Genomic DNA, 19,895 nt, shown 5'->3' with positions numbered 1-19,895 from the left:
TCACTGCGGCCTTCTCAAAACCCCTGCTCATTTCCTGGCAGAAACTGACAAGCTAATCCTAAAACCCACGCAGAAGCACGAATGACACAAAGGCGGGGACTCAGGCTCTCCCTAGACAGCCACAGCAATCAAGATGGCGGGTGCTGGCATGAGGACAGGCACCCCAGGGGCTTCAAAGCATTCGCAGGAAAACGGAAGCTGAATCTGGTACAAAGTATCTGAAACCCATAGCTAGGTTTTTCATGATCCTCATTGTCCATGATGGCCCTGAAGGCCCCTTGTGCACTCATGGAGAGTCTGGAAAAGAACCCTTAGATTCGTGGTCAAGGGATTTCCAACACAGGCTCAGCAAAACTCACGGGGGAAACGGACTTCACAGCAAGTGTGCTGGGGAGACGGCATCACACGCGTGGGAAAGACACCGGGTTCCCCATCCCCGCCTTAGACAGGAACGGACTAAGGGGCGGGCAAAAGAATGGATCAGACACCTAAAAGTCAGAGCCACAATTATGAAACAAAAAGCCAGGCCTAAATCTAAATGACTCTGAATCAGGCAATGTTTTCCTAGCCTTGACACTCAAGTACAAATGACTACAGAACGACAGGTGGGGCCGGTGCTGTGACATAGCTGGGCACAGTACTAGTCCCGGCTGCTCCACTTCCGTTCCAGCTCCCTGCTGATGCGCCTGGGAAAGCAGTGGAGAATGGCTCAAGTGCTTGGGCCTGAGCCCTGAAGAAGCTCCTGGCTCCTGGCTTTAGCCTGGTCCATCCCTGGTCACTCGGTCGTTGCGGCCATTTGGGGAGGGAACCAGAGGGTGGAAGATTTCTCTTCCGTCTCTTCCTCTCTATAACTCTGACATTCAAACAAACAAATAAATAAATCTTAAAAAACAAAACAAAACAAAACAAAAAGAACATAGGTAACTTGGACTTCATCAAAATTTAGAACTTTTGGTACAGATGCTGTAGTGCAGTGGGTTAAGCCGCCACCTTTGATACCAGCATCCCATATGAGCACTGGTTCCAGTTCCAGCTGTTCTACTTCTGATTCAGTGCCCTGCTAATCCACCTGGGAAGGCAGAAGATGGCCCAAGTGCTCGGGTCCTTGCCACCCACATGGGAGATCTGGACGGCATTCCTGGCTACTGGCTTTGGCCTGGCCCAGCCCCAGCTGTTGCAGCCATTTGGAATGTAAACCAGCCAACAGAAGATAGCTCTCTCTTTCTCTCTGTAACTCTGCCTTCCAAGTAAACAAAATAAATCTTTGATGGGCTAGTGCTTTGGCATAGTGGGTAAAGCTGCCACTTGCAATGCCAGCATCCCACATGGGTGTCAGTTTGTGCTTTGGCTGATCCATTTGCAATCCAGCTTCCTACTAATGATGTAGGAAAAGCAGTAGAAGACGGCCCACGTGTTTGAGCCCTGCCACCCATGTGGGAGACCTGAATGAAGCTCCTGGCTCCCGCCTGCCCCAGCCCTGGCCATTACGGTCATCTGGAAAGTGAACCACCGGACCGAAGAACTCTGTAACTCAGACTTTCAAATAAATAAAATAAATCTTAAAAAAAATTAGAACTTTTGGGCTTCAAAAGACACCACACAGAATGAGAGATAATAGGTCCAAAGTCATATATCTGATATGAAATTATATATGTAGAATAAAAATGTTAAACAATAAAAAAATCCACAATTTAAAAACAGGCAAAGGATTCGAGCAGTCATTTCCAAAGACACACAAATGACCAATATATACAAAAGATGCTTAATATCATTAGTCACTAGAGAAATGCAAATGAAAACCACAATGAGATGCCACTTCACATCCATGAGATGGCTGTAATTTAAAAAGGGCAGTGCTAACCGCTGGTGAGGTGTGGACACTTCACACACTGCTGCTGAGAACATACGACTGTGCCGCCACTGTGGGAATCGGGCTGGCAATCTCTCAGAAAGGTAAAAATCCAGTTACTCCCTGGTACACACCCAGGAAACATACGGCCACATAAGTTATATCCAAATGTTCACAGCAGCATTATTCATAACAACGGAACTAATCTAAACATCCATCAACAGATGACTGGGTACAAAGTGTAGTACAAGCTGAGCATCCCTTATCCAAAATGCTTAGGACCACACGTGTTTTGGATTTTCGAACGTTTGCATATATACAATGAGACCTGCTGGGGATGGGGCCCAAGTCTACACAAGCGATCCCCTTGTGTTTCATCTATGCCTTACACTCACAACCTGAAGGTGAATTCCACAGTGTGCAGCGTACCTGCACTCTGCCTGTAACTATCACGTGAGGTCAAGAGAGGAACGTTCCACTGTGGCGTCTCGTCCGTGCTCAGAACATTTTAGATTTCAGAGCCCAGATTCAGACTCTCTGGACTAGGTCTGCCCCACATCTCCCCCCGTACAGCGGAAGGTGAGTTGGCCATACGTAACAAGAAGTCAGTGCTGCCACATGCTCTAACCTGGGTGAGTCTGGAAGGCAGACACACAAGGTCACACATTTTGAGTCCATTTATAGGAAATACCCAGAACAGGCAAATCCACAGGGACAAAACGCAGATTAGTGGCTGCCTGGGGCCAGAAGGAGGGGGAGTGGGAAGTCCCAGCTCATGGTTTCCTGCATTTCCTTGTACAGTGATAAAGATATTCCCCAATCTGACAGGGGCGATGTAGGCACAAGCCTACAATCTGTGAAAATCACTGACTGCACACACAGAGAAGTGGCGGCCTTCGAGCAGGATCTGGCCCCTGCTGCTCAGCAGTGATGAGACAACTGACAGTAGCAGCCAGTATTTAAAAAAACGGGCAATTTCCTATGTGAAGAAAACTCTGGTTCTGGCTCTCCTTGAGAAACAGGAACCACCACCCAGCTCTGGGCCTGAGAGCTCCGACTGGCTGCAGGCCCCACCCGTCAGCCACCCTCATTCCAGTGGGTCTGCTAGGCCCCCGAGGCCTTCAGTTTGTAACCCATGGTGCAAGGCAACTGTCCAAGTTCGGGACACTCAGGTCTCTGTTTTCAAGAATATTTATTATACACAAACAAAAAAGTGAATTTTCTGAAGGAAAAACTAGGATCTTTAGAGATAGATTTTCCCCTTCAGTTGTTCATGGTGACAACACACACACCAACTGTGGGATCGGCAGCACATTTTAGGAAGCACCCAGGTGGGGGTGTCTGAAATGCTGGAAGAAGGGTAGAAGCCCAATTCTCCTGTCTGCTCTGCCTGTTTCTGAGGGGTAACTCCCACTGTGGCCACCGATTCAACATCCCTGACTGCAGGTCTGGGAAGTCACGGACTCAACAGGCCTGGGAAAGCCAGTCCCAGCCGGCTCCAGCAGGCCGCTGATGCGGAGCCACCTCCCTGCGGGCAAGGGTGCCCAAGGTGAGGCCTGCTGTCGTACCTGGGCAGCAACCATGTGCTCGGCGTCTTCCTTTTTGCTCGTGGCAGGGTAGAACACGATGTTGTCGATGGTCTGGATCAGCTCCAGCTGGACCACACACTTGATGAGGAGGCTGGCAAACAGCTTCTGATCTGTATTAGACGACAGAGATGAACCCTGACAATGACTCAGCCGATGCTGCTGAGTAAACAGTCAGCCACTCTACTACGTGCCAGGCAGGCTTGACAGTGCGGCACAGCCACGAATGTACTGGACTCAAACCCCTGCTCCAGGCGTGAACAGAGACCGTCAGGCGAGGACCAGCAGAGACCGGCTGGGAAGCTGAGCTTAAATATGCCGGTCAGGGAAGGACTCTGCAGATGTGCTAAGCAAAGACGTCAAAAAAGGCGAAGGGGTCTCCCACGCAGGTCCTGTGTCCTCCAGCGGGTTTCTCTGCCACCTGTGGGCTGCTCCTACAGGGCAGCTCTGCACCCCCACCCACAGGAGCAGGCAGGTCCCCGGGCAACAGCCCCTGAAGAGGCCAGCATCTCAGTGTGTGTGTGTGGGGGGGAGCGGCTCCTCGTGGTTCTTAGTTTATGGACCACTCTCCATCATCCTCAGAGGCAGCAGCTGCCTTCTGCATTTCCTACTTTGCAGCTGAGTAACCTCGGGCGCGTTCCCAGTTCTTTATGCTGTTTCCCTATGGCTGACTCCGTCTCCATCCCCGCGGGCTCAGAGGTGGCCCTGGTCAAGCACTTCGTGACCCTGGTTAATGACTGCATACAAAGCACAGACTCCTAACCTGGCTTCCTGCTGCTGTGCACCTGCGAGGCAGCAGGTGACGGCTCCAGTGCTGTGTCCCTGCCACCCACACGACCAACTGGAGTGAAGTTCCTGGCTCCAGGCTCTGGCCTGGCCCTGTTGCAGGTATTTAGAGGGATGAACCAGTGGATAGAGATCCCTGTCTACCTTTCCTTCAAATACATAAAAAACAAACAAACAAAAACAGAACACAGTAGAGTCCCTGCACCACTTCTGATTCCAGCTCCCTGCTAATGCGCACCATGGGAGGCAGCAGATGAAGGCTTAAGTACTTGGGTCCCTGCTACTCATGGGAGACCCAGATGGAGTTCCAGGCTCCTGGGTTTGGCCTGGCAAAGTTCCAACCGTTACAGACATTTGGGAACTGAATTAGTGGATTGGAGAGCTGTCTCCATCTCTCTCTCTTTTTTTTTTAAAAAATATTTTGTTTATTTGAAAGGCCAAGTTACAAAGACAGAGAGTAGAGAGACAGAGAAAGACCTTCCATCTACTGTTTCACTCCCTAAATGGCCCCAGTGGCCAGGGCTTAGCCAGGCCAAAGCCAGGAGCGAGGACTCTACTGAATCTTCCATATGGGTGTCAGGGGCCCAGACACTTGGGCCATTTTCCACTGCTTTCCCAGTTACATTAGTAGGCGGCTGGCTCGGAAGCGTAGAAGCCAGGACATATGAACTGGCGCTCATACAGGATGCCAGCATCATGGGTGGTGGCTTAACTTTCTGGGCCACAGCTCCACACCTGTGTCTCTCTGCCTTTCACACAAAATGGAAAATAAAACTGGCAGCCGGCGCCATGGCTCAACAGGCTAATCCTCCGCCTTGCAGCGCCAGCACACCGGGTTCTAGTCCCAGTTGGGGCACTGGATTCTATCCTGGTTGCCCCTCTTCCAGGCCAGCTCTCTGCTTTGGCCCGGGAAGGCAGTGGAGGATGGCCCAAGTCCTTGGGCCCTACACCCGCATGGGAGACCAGGAGAAGCACCTGGCTCCTGGCTTCAGATCAGCGAGATGCGCCGGCCGCAGCGGCCATTGGAGGGTGAACCAACGGCAAAAAGGAAGACCTTTCTCTCTGTCTGTCTCTTTCACTGTGCACTCTGCCTGTCCAAAATAAATAAATAAATAAAACTGGCATTTAAGACTTTCTGATTTTATAATTGTGAATTGGGCCCCTGCATCTGTGTGAGAGACCCGGAAGAAGCTCCTGGTTCCTGGCTTTGGATCAGCCCAGCTCTGGCCATTGCAGCCCTTTGGGACATGAACCAGTGGATGGAAGACCTCTCTCTCTGTCTCTCCCTCTCTCTGTCTGTGATTCTGCCTCTCAAATAAATAAATCTTTGAATAGTGAAAAAAAGATAATGGTCACATATGTTGCTTTTATTGAATGTGCTGCTTAAGAAGTTCAATTTATTTTTTTTTTTAAATATTTATAAGAGTTACAGAGACAAAGAGGAGAGACAGAGATCTTCCATCTGCTGGCTCACTCCCCAGATGCCTGCAACAGCCAAAGCTGGGCCAGGCTGAAGCCAGGAGCCTCATTCAGGTCCCCCATGTGGGTGGCAGGGGCCCCAGCACTTGGTCCATCATCTACTGCTTTTTCCAGACCCTTGGCAGGGAGCTGGATCAGAAGTGGAGTAGCCAGGACATGAACTGGCACCCATATAGGATGCCAGTGTCACAGGTGGCCACTTTTGGCCACTATGCCACAACCCTGGCCCCGAGAAGTGCAATGTTGACACCTGCACATGGCATCTTGAAGACAGGGTGGGACTACTACGAAGACACACAACTCTAAAAAGACAGAATAATGCTTTAAACGTGCCCATTCCTCAGTCTGCCAAAAATGTGCCTGAACCCCCAACTCCACTACCCACTAGCAAGTCCCTTCATTTATCCAAGCCCCAGGTAGGTCACATGTACAACAGTACTCTTCACAAGCTCGTGCTGGGGTTCAGTAAGCTCACACCCAGGAAACACAGTGCAGCGCCTGGCACAAATGATTGACAGGCAGGCAAACACAAGGAAAGCAACATTGAGAGACAAACTGGTGAAAGTAATTTGAAACCTGTATCTAGTGAAAGGATCTCTGATCCTTCAGCAGCTCCTCCAAACAGCAAGACAAAGCACCCAGAGACAGCACAGCATGAGCGAGGATTACCAACGGGGAGTTCATGGAAAAGAACACAGAAGTGCTTCTTAAACACATGGAACACGGCTCAGTTTCACTCACAGCAAAGCACAAATTGCAGTTAAAGACATCAAATTCCATTTAGGTGCTGCCAAAGAACATGTAAACAGGCACAACCGCCAACAGATGGCAATCTGCGAATATGTTCTTTTTTCCCCCCCTTCTTTAAAATTTATTTATTTGAAAGGCACAAATACACAGAGAGAGAGAGAATGAAAGAGAGAGAGAATCCATCAGCTGGTTCACTCCCCAAATGGCCACAACGGCCAGGGCCAGGCCAGGTTGAAGCCAGGAGCTAGGAGGTTCATCCGAGTCTCCCACACGAGTGCAGAGGCCCAGGCCCTTGGGCCATGTTCTGCTGCTTTCCTAGGTGTATTGGCAGGGAGCTGGATCAGAAGTGGACCAGCTGGGACTCAAACCAGCATCCACATGGGATGCTGGCACTGCTGGCAGCAGCCTAACCTGCTACGCTACAGTGCTGGCCCCTGCAAATATGTCCAATTGGCAAGTGTATCTATCCATGGACCCTACATGCTATTTCTAGGAATTTAATACATAGACTCACAAATGACACATATAAGATTAGAAGTCATACAGCAGCAGACTGATTAAACAATAGTAAGTACATCTACATACCGGGGCAAGAGATTATAGTATCAAACAATGTGAAAGTACTTCATGAATTGATGCTGAATGACCTCTAATATATGTTAAATGAGAAAAGAATAATGCATAGTGTATGCATAAGTAGTGACTGCATAAATAGGAGAGGAGAATTCCTAGGTGTAGGTGCATGTCTGTGAACGTCTGTAAAGGTGTTTCTGCTCGGATCTGCTGGCACACGGATTCAATCCGAGGAAAGGCACACAAGAAGCCAGTCCCTTCTCTTGCCAGAGGGAACTGAGGCCTGGGGAGGAAGAAAGGTTCACTCTGGTTACTGGTTTGTGCTTTCTGAACATCTGAATGACATACACGTGTGCTCCCTGTTTAAAACGAATAAATAAAAAACAAATGCAAACAAACAAAGTTGCCTTACTGGGGCTGGTGTGGTGGTGTAGCAGGCAAAGCCGGCCTGTAGTGCCAGCTTCCCATATGGGTGCTGGTTTGAGTCCCAGCCGCTCAAGTATGATCCAGCTCCCTGCTGAGGCTTGGGAAAGCAGTGCAAGATGGCTCAAGTCCTGGGCCCCTGCACCCACGTGGGAGACCTAGAAGAAGCTCTGGGCTCCTGGCTCTGATCTGGCCCAGCCCTGGCTATTGCAGCCATTTGGGGAGGGAACCAGTGGATGGAAGATTTCTTTCTCTCTCTGTAACTCTGACCTTCAAATAAATAAATCAATCTTAAAAAAGACAAATTAAAAAAGACATGTGGCCTTACTTGCGTATGGTCTACCCTTCCAGCTGTCGTCGGTGGGGTTGGAGAGCTGGCTCTGGCCTCTCTCAGAGGCATTTTTGTCTACACTGCTTACAGACTGGTGGTCCAGATCCACATCCTGAGAATAAACCAGAGAAAAACACAGAGCTCACTTGTCTTCACCAGAACTCTGCACCTGGGCAGAGATGTGCCTGTTAACACTGCTGGCTCAGCTGGAATGTCAGTGCCTTGTTCAGTTTAAAGTAAAACTACACTTTATGTAGCACTGGAGAGCTGGGGAATTTCAATATGTCCCACCCCCACTAAAGTTTTACAATTTTCTATTCCAACTTAGGCAACATTTCTTTACATATTATGATTTATAAATGAGTATGACAAATTTTTCATGAAATCAAGTTAAAAAATAAATCACTAGTATAGTAGCTAGTTTTTGTTGTGACAGCAGAAGACAGGGCTAAAAATCAAAATGTTTAAATAATATGCTTCATTTTTGTTAAAATTTTTAAAACTTATTTGAGAGACACACAGAGACAGAAAGGAAGCTCTCTTCCACTGGCTCACTCCACAAATGCCTGCGACTCCGCTCTCCCACGTGTGTGGCAGGGCCCCACTCTCCCGAGCCACTGCCTCCCAAGACCTGCCTTAGCAAGAAGCTGGAGACAGGAGCGGAACGAGGTACCAAGCCTAGGCACTCTGATGGAGGCTTGGGAATCTAACTGCTAGGCCAAAATCCGACCTCAGCGCTTCAGTTTAAGTTGCTGTGCCTCAATTACCTTTTAAAATCTAAAGGCCTCAGAATTACTTGGAAATAGAAATTAATAATTCACACTCCTCTCCCCAATTAAACCAAAGTATCCACGAGACCTGAATTCGAATGTTGTATACGGCACACATGGTACCCGTGAGACCTGAATTCGAATGTTTGTATACGGCATACGTAACATAGGACATCCCCTTCTCTGGAGAAGAGGACAGCACTATTTGTTCTGGAGAGCAACACACAGGAAGTCACACCCAAGCAGTATTTATAGCAATGCCACCCTGGACTTGTCCTGAGAGCCTCAGAAAGAATCAGTTCAAGAAACTATGGGGTGGGGGCCGGCACTGTGGCGTGATAGGCTTGGCCTCTACCTGCGGCACTGGCATCCCATAAGGGCACCGGTTCATGTGCCGGCTGCTCTTTCGGTCCAGGTTTCTGCTATGCTAAAGGCCTGGGAAAGCAGAAGATGGCCTAGGTGCTTGGGCCCCTGCACCTGTGTGGGAGACCTAAAAGAAGCTCCTGGCACCTGGCTTCGGATCAGCCTAGCCCCATCTGTTGCAGCCATTTGGGGAGTGAACTAGCGAATGGAAGACCTTTCTGTCTCTTGCTCTCTTTGTCTGTAACTTGACCTCTCAAATAAATAATAAATAAATTCTTAAAAAAAAAAAAAAGAAAAGTAACTATGGGGTAGGCATTGTGGTACAGTGGGTTAAGCCTGTATCCCACATCAGAGCACCAGTTCAAGTCCCGGCTATTACCTTTCTGATCCAGCTTCCTGCTAAGGTGCGTGGGAAAGCAGCAAATGATGGCTCAAGTGCTTGGGTCCCTACCACCTATGTGGGAGACCTAGACGGATTTCCAGTTTCCTGGCTTCAGCCTGGCCCAGCCCTGGCTCTTGTGGTCATTTGGAGAGTGAACCAGCAAATAGGAGATATATCCTCTCTCAATCTCAATCAAACTGTCTCTCTCTGGCTCTGCCTTTCAAATTAATTAGTTAATTAATTAATTAAAAAAGATTGTAGGGGCAGGCATGGTGGTGCAGCGGGTAAAGCTGCCACTGGAATGGTGGCAGTAGGTGCTGATCGTGTCCTGGCTGCACCACTTTGGATCGAGCTCCCAGCTAACGGCTGGGGAAAGCAGCAAGTATTCAGGCCCCTGCCACTCACTCGGGAGACCTGGATGAAGCTCCTGGCTTCTAGTTTTGGCCTGACCAGGCCTGGCTGTTTTAGCCATCTGAAGAATGAACCAGTGGAAGGAAGATCTCTCTCTCTGTCCCTTTGTGACTTTAAAATTTTTTTAAAAATAATTTTTAAAAAGTATAATACTGTGCAGCCACTGAAAAGACTGTCTCAATGACTGGTCAAAGCCTTGGAGGCCGGCGCCGTGGCTCAATAGGCCAGCATACCGGGTTCTAGTCCCGGTCGGGGCGCCTCTCTTCCAGGCCAGCTCTCTGCTATGGCCCAGGAGTGCAGTAGAGGATGGCCCAAGTCCTTGGGTCCTGCACCCACATGGGAGACCAGGATAAGCACCTGGCTCCTGGCTTCAGATCAGAGCGATGCACCGGCCGCAGTGCGCCAGCCGCGGCAGCCATTGGAGGGTGAACCAACGACAAAAGGGAAGACCTTTCTCTCTGTCTCTCTCTCTCACTATCCACTCCGCCTGTCAAAAAATAAAATAAATAAATAAAAATAAAACATTTTTTAAAAAAGCCTTGGAACAACACTCATAGAGTTGTTAACATAGTATGTGCCAAGTCAGCCCTCATTCATGTGTGTGTGGATCCACTAGGGGAGTGCAGGCACACAACAAAACCTAGGAATGCAAACAGCGCTTTACCTGTGAGCTGACGTATTTTTCTTAATCATTCCTCGTGCTTTACAAAACATACATTAATGAACACAGATTATTTTAGATCTACACCTTTTTTACTCACCTCCCACCTAATAACGACAAGCAGTACAGACCGATTCGTCTTTCACTCAGACACGAGAGAGGAAAGACAACAGAAAAGCCAGCCCTACCCAGTGTCTCTCTGATGAGTCGTCCTCCATTCCCGCAGGCCTCCAGGTCAGCAGCCTGAAGGGAACGGAGAGAAGGGACAAGCGTGAGTGTCGAGGGCAGCCTGTGGGTGCGGGGCGAGCTGCGCGGCTCAGACACTTACACGTGTGGGATGGTTGTCTGGAAGATGTCCAGCATGCAGCTGCAGGTCTCATCCCACACGGCGGGGCTGAACTTCTCTCCGTTGGAGATCACCAAGTTCTCTAAGCAATTTGTACCAGACCGAGCCAACTGTTCATTATCTGCAAAATCCGGCAGTGCCCATCAGGAAGCCTCCAGTGCTGCCGGATGCTAACCAGGTCCCAGAAGCTTTATGCTGTGAGGCAGGCCTGCCCCGCCCCCACACACTGTGGGTTTGCAGGCTTTTAGTTAAGGGGACAATGCTACAAAAACAGTGCTAAAACCTTTACAGCTGAAGGAGGTAGAATTACTGCTCACAGTTCTATTGCCAGGGATGGAAGGAGGTCAGTATTTTGCTACTTTAATTAAGTGGCTCATATGGGAGAAATCGCAAAAGGACAGGGAAAATACTAGAACAGTGTAGTCAAAGACTGTTTCCAATTTTTGCACCTAAACAGTAGTGACTGTAGTCATTTTTAAACCGTGTCATTTTTTGACAAACTTAATTAAACTCAGCCTAGCCCCAGGCCAACATTATTCACGGAATCCAGGTCTGATTTCCTGACACAGTAAAATAAATATGTATCTATTAAAAAAAAAAAAGTCCTTTAAAGCAGCTGTTGATTTTGACTCCAACAGTACATTTTAAAAACATTTTACTATGGCCAGCACCGTGGCTCACTAGGCTAATCCTCTGCCTGCGGCACCGGTAACCCGGGTTCTAGTCCCGGTTGGGGCGCCGGGTACTAGTCCCGGTTGCTCCTCTTCCAGTCCAGCTCTTTGCTGTGGCCCAGGAGGGCAGCGAGGATGGCCCAAGTCCTTGGGTCCCTGCACCTGCATGGGAGACAGGGAGGAAGCACCTGGCTCCTGGCTTCGGATCGGCCCAGCTCCAGCTGTTGCGGCCATTTGAGGAGTGAACCAGTGGATGAAACACTTCTCTCTCTCTCCCTGCCTCTGCCTCTCGGTAACTCTGCCTTTCAATCACACAAATAAATTAATTAAAAAAAAAAAAAAGAAATGCTTTATAAACTGACTTGAGAGAACTGTTCCTATGTTCTAATTAAATTTAAAAATACGCTTTTTCTCCATCTCCTGACCTCTCTGTCTCTTGAGCTCTCTCTTACTCTCTCCTTCTCTTTTCCTTCTTTGCTTTTTCCCTCCAGTCTGTTGGGTTTCCCCCAATAAACTCTTTCCCTTACAAAAAAAAATAATAAAATAAAATAAAATTAAAAATACACATCTTCACCAGTTACATCACTCGCTGTACTCCCTGGCACCATATGAATCTTTTTATGTTCTGCTAAGACTGGGTAGGAACAATGACACCTGGAGACTGAGAGAATACCTTGCTTTACACACCACTGCAATTGTGCAAAGACATCAGAAAGAAGGACTTCATTCAAAGCTTCATAAAACTGGGTAAAGACGTCACAAATAGCATAAAGTGCGTGATTGCAGGTTGTTGTCATCCACTCAGATTTCTGGAGAAACAGTAAAAAGATAATGTTTAAAGTTAGCCACTCACCCCACAGGGAACACTTCTGGCAAACTGTTCTGGCAGGCAACCTGGTGGTCCACATCAGTAGTTTTTAAAATTTCACACTCACTGACTGCGCAGTACCACTTCAAAGAATCGATCCTAAAATACCCAAAGATTTGTGGGCACAGGTTTACGAACAGGGTGGCGTCTGGTCTACCAATTAAGATGCCGGTTTCTCATATTTGAGCACCTGGGCTGACGCTTGTCTCTGCTCCTGCCTCCTGCTAACGAGGGCTCTGGGAGCAGCAGAGTCCCTGCCACTACGTGGGAGATGTGGATGATGGCCCCATCTCCCAGCTTCCTCCGGGCCCAGCTCCAGCTCTTGTGGCCATTTAAGGAGTGAACCAACAGATGGGAGCTCTCTCTGTCTCTCTCTACCTCTCGAACAAAAAAAATTAAAATAGAATGTATGAATAAAGATGTTTACCACAAAAAACTGAAAACAGACACAACTTAATGCCATCCAACGTGTACATTAAATTAAGTACATCCAGGGTGAGCACTCAGCCATTGAGAGGCCACTCGGGGTTCCGGCATCCCACGCTCGAGTGCCTGGTCCAAATCCTGGCTCTGTTCCGGATTCCAGCTTCCTGCTGATGCGGTACCGGGAGGAACCATGGGATGGCGCAAGTATTGGGTCCCTGCCATCCACATGAGACACAAATTGAGTTCCTGCCTCCTGACTGGTCTGTTCAGCCCTGGCTGTTATGGGCATTTGGGGAATGAACCAGCAGATGGGAGACTTCTCTCTCTCAAATAAAGTAAGTAAATGAAAATTAAATTAAGTCTATCCATATGATAAAATATGAAAGAGCCACTGAAATGATACTTATGTTTTAATGATCTGGAAAAAATGAATACGAGATAATGCTAAATACACCTTACACTAAGAGCTTAATATTAAACATGCTATGAAATTACCAGAGAAAACATGTATAAAGATACTTATAAAATCAGGGAAAAGGAAAGGACTGCTAGGCATATTCCAAAAGTGGAAACCAGAAAGGAAAAAAATTAATAGGCTCAGTTACTTAAAAGCTAAAAATTTCCATACTGGAACACAGGTTTGAGTATGGGCTGCTCTGTTTCTGATCCAGCTCCCTGCTAATGTGCCTGCAAAGCAGTGGAAGATGGCTTAAGTACCTGGGCCCCTGCCACCCACGTGGGAGACCCAGGTGGAGTTCTGGGCTCCTGCCTTCAGCTGGGCTCAGCTCCAGCCATTGCAGCCATTTGGGGAACGAACCAGCAGACGGAAGACCTCTCTCTCAACCTTTCTTTCCGTGTCTCTCTCTCTATATATAACTCTGCTTTTCAAATAAATAAATCCTTGAAAAAGAAAGCTAAAAATTTCCCCCAAAAAAGAAAGAAAAATAACAAAGTGGGTAAAATAATCTGTAATTTATGTAAGGATATGCCACATTCTTTCTATACTTAAAAACTCATAAGTCAATACAAAAAGATGAAAAACTCAATAGTAGGCTCAGGTCAACGCACAGATGAGAAACAAAGTGACTAAGGCCAGGAGTAAAACCTGCAACCTCGCTAGCACATTTTATTTTAAATGCTTCCTATCTTATTGCATCCACTTGACAGGCAGAGTGATACAGACCGAGGTCTTTCATCTGGTGAATGGAGACGATGCTGGCAAACAGTAGGCCCTACTAAAAACAAAACAATGAGTTATGTATTTATTTACATGGAAGGCACAGTTGTTGGTGGCAGGGGGTTCAGAGAGCCGCCTGCAAGACTGGTCTCCCATACGGGCGCTGGTTCACGTCCGGCTGCTCCACCTCCGCTCCAGTTCCCTGCTAATGTGCCTGGGAAGGCAGCAGAGGAGGAGAGCGTTTAGGTCCTTGCTGCCCATCTAGAACACTTGGAGCGAGTTCTGGATCCTAGCTTTGGCCTGGGCCAGCCTCGGCTGTTTTGGGCATTTGGGAAGTGAATTAGCAGACATGAGCTCTCTGCCTTTCAAATAATAAATCTCTAAAAAAAAAAGTGTGTGTTGGGGGACTAATATTTGCCAGCATTGTCTCCAAGGTCGACCTCACTAAAAATCCTAGTGGGGCAGACAGCTCACTTCTGGTGGCTGACGACATGCAGTGTGAACAGAGCAGCTCGGGTGACCACCCCAGCCTTGCTGAACTGGCAGCACAACGCCCGGAGCCAGGGGCAGGCCGTGGTGGCACCGGGTCTCACTCTTTCCCTGGCAGGGGGTTTCTTAGGACCAGCTGGTACCAGTGGAAGAGGGAAAGGATGTTTCTATTTTTTAAATTAGTCAATTAATTTCAAATTATAAATTAATTTAAATTAATTGAGAGGCAGAGAGACAGAGAGCTGCCATGCACTGGTTCACTCCTCAAATATCAGCAACAATGAGGCTTATGCTGAGGCCCAAAACAGGAACCGGGGACTCAATCCAGACCTCACGCAGGACACAGGAACCTCAGCTGCCTCCTGGGGCTGCATTAGCAGAAGGCTGCAGTCAGGAGCCAAAGGCAGGCTCTGAACCCAGGCCCTCTGATACAACCACAGGCCAAACGCCTGTCCCTGTGATCAAAACGTATCTTGCGTGCTCACTATTTAATTCTCCGGGTAGCTGATGACACAACCCTTAGAGGCAGACGCAGGCACCCTGGCGCTCCTCCGTGGTGGTGTCCAGGAGGTGCCGCAGGCATCGCTCACCTCCGACTGTTGCTCAGGGAGTTTCATGTTGTCAAAAATCCGAAACACGATTCTGAACAGGTCCTGCCACCAGTGCTTCTCAAACGTGTGGCCGTAGCTCTTCATGATCTCAAACATGACCGTGAGTCCCCTGCAAGAAACATGGGCAGACACGGTACAGAGAGTGGGGGGTGTGGGGGACAACAGAGAAGAGGGTGGAGAGAATGGCAGGGCGGTGAGCAGGTGCCGGGCGTCTGTGGGGAAGAGGCCACCAGCCAGGGCCACGTTACCTTGTCCGCACATCCAACTTGCACCTATTAATGATGCAGGAGAGCTCAAACAAGATGGGGAACCAGCCTCGAACCCAGACTCGGTCGCCAGGGGCCACGTTCATGTCGTCACTCGTGTATTCTTGTAGCACCTACGATGACAGTCACATCTTGGATGTCGACCAAGCAAGCAGGAGGCAGGAACTGTACAGGGATTAAGGCCCCACACACTTCCTCTCAAAGATCTCTGGTTAGCAAGGGAACAACAGAGAGTGCCAACGGGACAGGCAGTCCCCTGGCCAAGGGCACAGGGCAGTCTCCCTGCAAGAGCTTGAGGATGTGAGCTTCAGAACAAGTGGTTAGGCAGATCACAAACTGAGAAAGGCAAGGAAGGTCAAACACCCAGGGTGACTCAGCATCTTAGGTCTTTCTGGACGTTACTATAGTACACGTTACTCAAACACTAGGAACAGTAGCAGTCACTACTTACTGGGTGCCTGTGACGGGCCAGGAACCGTTAAAAGTTCTCACAGCAGTCTCCAGTGGCAGCCAGACATGATCCCATTTTACAAATGAGTAAACTGAGGTAACTAAGAGCTACAGTAAGCTGCCCAAGGCCATGCAGCCAGGGAGGAGCAGTCTTTTCAGTATGGACGTGAAGCTCTTCTCTCTGCCTTATCTCTAGCATTTCCACCTGTCTGTTCTGTAACCTCACTAGAAGTGGTACTGAAGTTTCTTTAGCTCAGGTTAGCAAACATTAGGCAACCTCTCTGATCCAGTTACCTCCCCTGTACAACTGGATGCAATTACCCATGCCGCAGGTCTGACGTGGGAGTAAGCACACGAACACAGGGAAACACCTGCAGCGAGCGGTGCCGGGCGAGCTCTACGTGCTCGGTCAGTGCTGGCTGCCAGCACCCGGCCCAGCAGCTGGCACAGGGACTGCACTGTCATCTCAGAGGTGCACGGTTCTCCAACAAGTATCTCAGGAGGGATCTGCGTGGCTACAACATACACACCTGTACCCAACCCAACGTGACCGCTGTGCAACTCTGTCATCTGGGCCAACAGTATGTCTTTAGAAAGAGCAGACACAACAGAAGCCCAGGCATTTGCAGAAGAAACTAAAGGTAATTTCTAAATATGAATTCTTAGGTGCATGACAATGGCATAACGTGAGTTCCTAAGAGGGAGGATTGTTTTCTTTCAAATAGAAATGTTTAGGCCAGCGCCGTGGCTCAATAGGCTAATCCTCCGCCTTGCGGCGCCGGCACACTGGGTTCTAGTCCTGGTCGGGGCACCGGATTCTGTCCTGGTTGCCCCTCTTCCAGGCCAGCTCTCTGCTGTGGCCCGGGAGTGCAGTGGAGGATGGCCCAAGTGCTTGGGCCCTGCACCCCATGGGAGACCAGGAGAAGCACCTGGCTCCTGCCTTCGGATCAGCACGATGTGCTGGCCGCAGCATGCCTACCGCGGCGGCCATTGGAGGGTGAACCAACGGCAAAAAGGAAGACCTTTCTCTCTGTCTCTCTCACTGTCCACTCTGCCTGTCAAAAGACAAAACAAAACAAAGCAAAACAAAACAAAAAAAAAACCGTTTAGCTCTCTGAGCTCTGCCAAAACACAAGATCTAAAGTGTGATTACCGTCCACAAAAACGATCTGTGGAACAATCAGATAAAGTTCAGTATGGGGCTGCATCGCAGCACAGCAGGTCAAGCTGCAGTTTTAGAATGCTGGTGTCCCGCACGGGTGCTGGTTCAAGTCCCAGCTGCTCCACTTCTGATCCAGCTCTCTGCTAACGGCCTGGGGAAAGCAGTGGCAGATGGCCCAAGTGACTGGGGCTCTGAGACCCACATGGGAGATCTAGATGAAGCTCCTGGTTTTGGCCTGGCCCAGCCCTGGCCTTTGTGACCATCTAGAGAATGAAATCAGTGGATGCAAGATCTCTCTCTGTGTCTTTCCCCCTCTCTGTAATTCTTTCAAATAAATAAATAAATAAATCTTTATATAAAAAAAGTTCAGTGTGAATAAAAATCAGTAATTTCCTATACACAAAAAAATGAAGAGGTATAATCCCTGCAAAGGTAGCATTCTGGGCCAGTGCTGTGATGTAGTAGGCTAAGCCTCCACCTGTGGCACTGGCATCTCATATGGGCACCAGTTCATGTTCCAGCTGCTCCACTTCCAATCCAGCTCTCTGCTATGGCCCAGGAAAGCAGGGCAATTTGGCCTAGGTGCTGGGCCCCTGCATCCACGTGGGAGACCTGGAAGTAGCTGCTGGTTCCCAGCTTCAGATGGGCAGAACTCTGGCCACTGTGACCATTCGGGGAGTGAATCAGTAGGTGGAAGACCTTTTTCTCTGTCTCTCCCTCTCTCTGTCTGTAACTTTACCTTTCAAAAAAAATGAATAAAATCTTAAAAAGAGAGAAATAAACAGTAAGAAATAGCCTTTTTTTTTTTTAAAGGCAGAATTCTGAGGCAAACACCTGGTTCGGGGCAGACACACATTTCTCAAAGTGTAGCTGGAAAGCTTGTGGTTGGGGTTTTTTGCCCCACGACTCATTTTCTGTTCACCGCTCACATGGGCAAGAGATGAAAAACGCACCCGAGGCCTCTCGGAGACGTATTTGCCACAGAAGCGGATAAGCCGGATGGCTTCCATGCTGGTGTCGGGGAAAGCAGCGTTGCAGGCAAACTCCGACAAGCACTTCACCGCGTCCTGGAAGGAGTCGATGGCTGCAGGGAAGTGGTGCTGGAAGATGTTTGCTGCGGAAACACATGGCGCATGTTTGGTGAGAGCCGGATTCAAATGGGAACTGAGACACACACACGGTGCATGTTTGGTGAGAGCCGGATTCAAATGGGAACTGAGACACATGCACACACATACATGGCACATGTTTGGAAAGACCTTGGTTCAGAATGGGGATTGAGAGATACACATAAACACAGAGCACATGTTTGATTAACACTTGGATTCGGAATGGGGAATGAGACCCATGCACACACAGAGACATGGCACATATTTGATATTCAGTAAGGGGACCGAGACACATACATGGCACATATCTGATAAGAAATAGATTCAGAATGGGGCTACATCCCCCTCAAAGAGACGGTTATCTTTGTGGAAATGTAAGCATGTTAGCATCTGTAGAAGACAGCTTTTCTCAATAAATTATTCCAGGAGGGAAACACTGACTACACTTTGGGTCAAGCGGCTTTCCTGAGCTACAGGAATGATGTAAAGACCCAGGCGTCCACCCACTCAACATCTATGGAGTGCTAACAGGATCTCCCGGGGATCACACCAACACCCTGTTACACAATCACAGGTGGGCCCAGGCTCTCCTGCTCAGCCCAGGGCACTGCGCACTCTCTGGACTAGGCTGCCTGGAACGTGTTCTGGCTCTACCACTTGTAGCTGTGTGACCCAGGCAAGCTGTTCTCCTTTACTTTTCTGCGCCTCAGCTTCCTCTCTGGTAAAATGGGGGAGGGTGGTAGTCAGTTCTCGTTATTCACGGCACTCATGTTCCATAAAGTTGCTGTGAACAGTGAATCAGAGAAAACGAAACCACTGCTGACCTTCTAGGATTAGGCTTCTGCGAAACTCTGGTCATAACTTTCCCCATTAAATCAATAAATAACCTTGTAGTACACGTGTTTCTCTTTAAAGACTGAACTGTGAAGACCACCAGAATAGGGCCCAAGTGTTTGGGTCCTTGTCACCCATGTGGGAGACCCAGAGGAAGCTCCTGGGCTTCAGCCTGGCTCAGCCCTGGCCATTGCAGCCAGCTGGGAGTGAACCAGCAGATGGAAGATCTTCTCTGTCTCTCTCTAACTCTTTCAAAATACACAAATTCTTAATAAAACAAGACACCGAGTTTAATACACTTGGCTAAGGCACCAAACAGAAGTCACGGCCAACAGCGCTCTGGCTGCTGCTGAAGGAAGTCCATCGAGCACAGGCATCTTCTCCGTGACACCCATCACAGCCTGGCTAGCACACGCACTGGGCTCAGGGCCCGTGACGTCACGGCAAAGTCTCCACCAAACGCAGAACAACGTCAAACAGCAGAAATGGCAGCCCAGCACCTGACAGGCTCCGCCTCGGCTGGGAACGTGCGCCTCGCGGGGCTCCAGTTTTTTGCTGCTTTGTGCGTGCATGTGTTGGCAAATAATCACGAAAGCACCACGAGTACTGGCTTGGGGTAACGGCACTCTAGTCGGTAGTGACCTCGCAAACACAGAATTCATCAATGAGGGTGGACTGCGGTTCCTTTGTGGGCTTCTGTGGGACTAATACTGGCACGTGATTAGGACACGGCTGGCTCCGTGACAGCAGAGCCGCAGCGAGGAAGACCCTGGAGGCAGTGAAACAGACCTAGCAGAGGCGCCGTCGGTCTGGCAGACGTGCTGGTGGGACCCCAGGCCCGGCACAACAGAGGCACTTACTGACGATGTGGCCCGTGGTCTGGAAGGCCAGCTCCACGATGTTCCCGTCATGATCGGAGGCTGCCTGGTGGAACACGGCAAAGATGTTTTTCCAGCCAGAGCGGATGTTGGCAGCCTGCGAGTTCACCATCTGGGCGATGCAGCGGATCACCATGTCCCGGATGGTCGGGGATCTGAGAAGGAATGGGACAGCTCGGTCATCTGTGCCAGAGGGTGGGAGAGAAGTGGACACAGCTCATCCCCTCGAAGCAGTGTTTTAAGA

The 19,895-nt window shown here is 49.1% G+C and overlaps 1 protein-coding gene across 2 annotated transcripts in view; it reads right to left on the bottom strand.

Annotated features, from left to right (window-relative positions):
• Positions 1-19,895, bottom strand: part of ARFGEF2 (ADP ribosylation factor guanine nucleotide exchange factor 2) — a 116,586-nt gene that overhangs the window by 8,703 nt on the left and 87,988 nt on the right. Inside the window, exons 27-36 of one of the 2 annotated variants that reach the window (XM_062204325.1) lie at positions 19,634-19,806; positions 17,784-17,944; positions 15,201-15,331; positions 14,932-15,061; positions 12,055-12,190; positions 10,693-10,831; positions 10,553-10,607; positions 7,775-7,889; positions 6,277-6,315; positions 3,418-3,548 (exon numbers count right to left, since the gene is read on the bottom strand). In XM_062204325.1, coding sequence (XP_062060309.1) covers positions 3,418-3,548; positions 6,277-6,315; positions 7,775-7,889; positions 10,553-10,607; positions 10,693-10,831; positions 12,055-12,190; positions 14,932-15,061; positions 15,201-15,331; positions 17,784-17,944; positions 19,634-19,806 — 1,210 coding nt within the window. The remainder of the gene's footprint in view (positions 1-3,417; positions 3,549-6,276; positions 6,316-7,774; positions 7,890-10,552; positions 10,608-10,692; positions 10,832-12,054; positions 12,191-14,931; positions 15,062-15,200; positions 15,332-17,783; positions 17,945-19,633; positions 19,807-19,895) is intronic. The other variant, XM_062204326.1, reaches the window with a different exon arrangement.

This window comes from Lepus europaeus, chromosome 10 (assembly GCF_033115175.1).
Source record: "Lepus europaeus isolate LE1 chromosome 10, mLepTim1.pri, whole genome shotgun sequence".
NCBI classification, from domain to species: Eukaryota; Metazoa; Chordata; class Mammalia; order Lagomorpha; family Leporidae; genus Lepus; species Lepus europaeus.
This window is presented reverse-complemented; position numbering and strand designations above follow the sequence as displayed.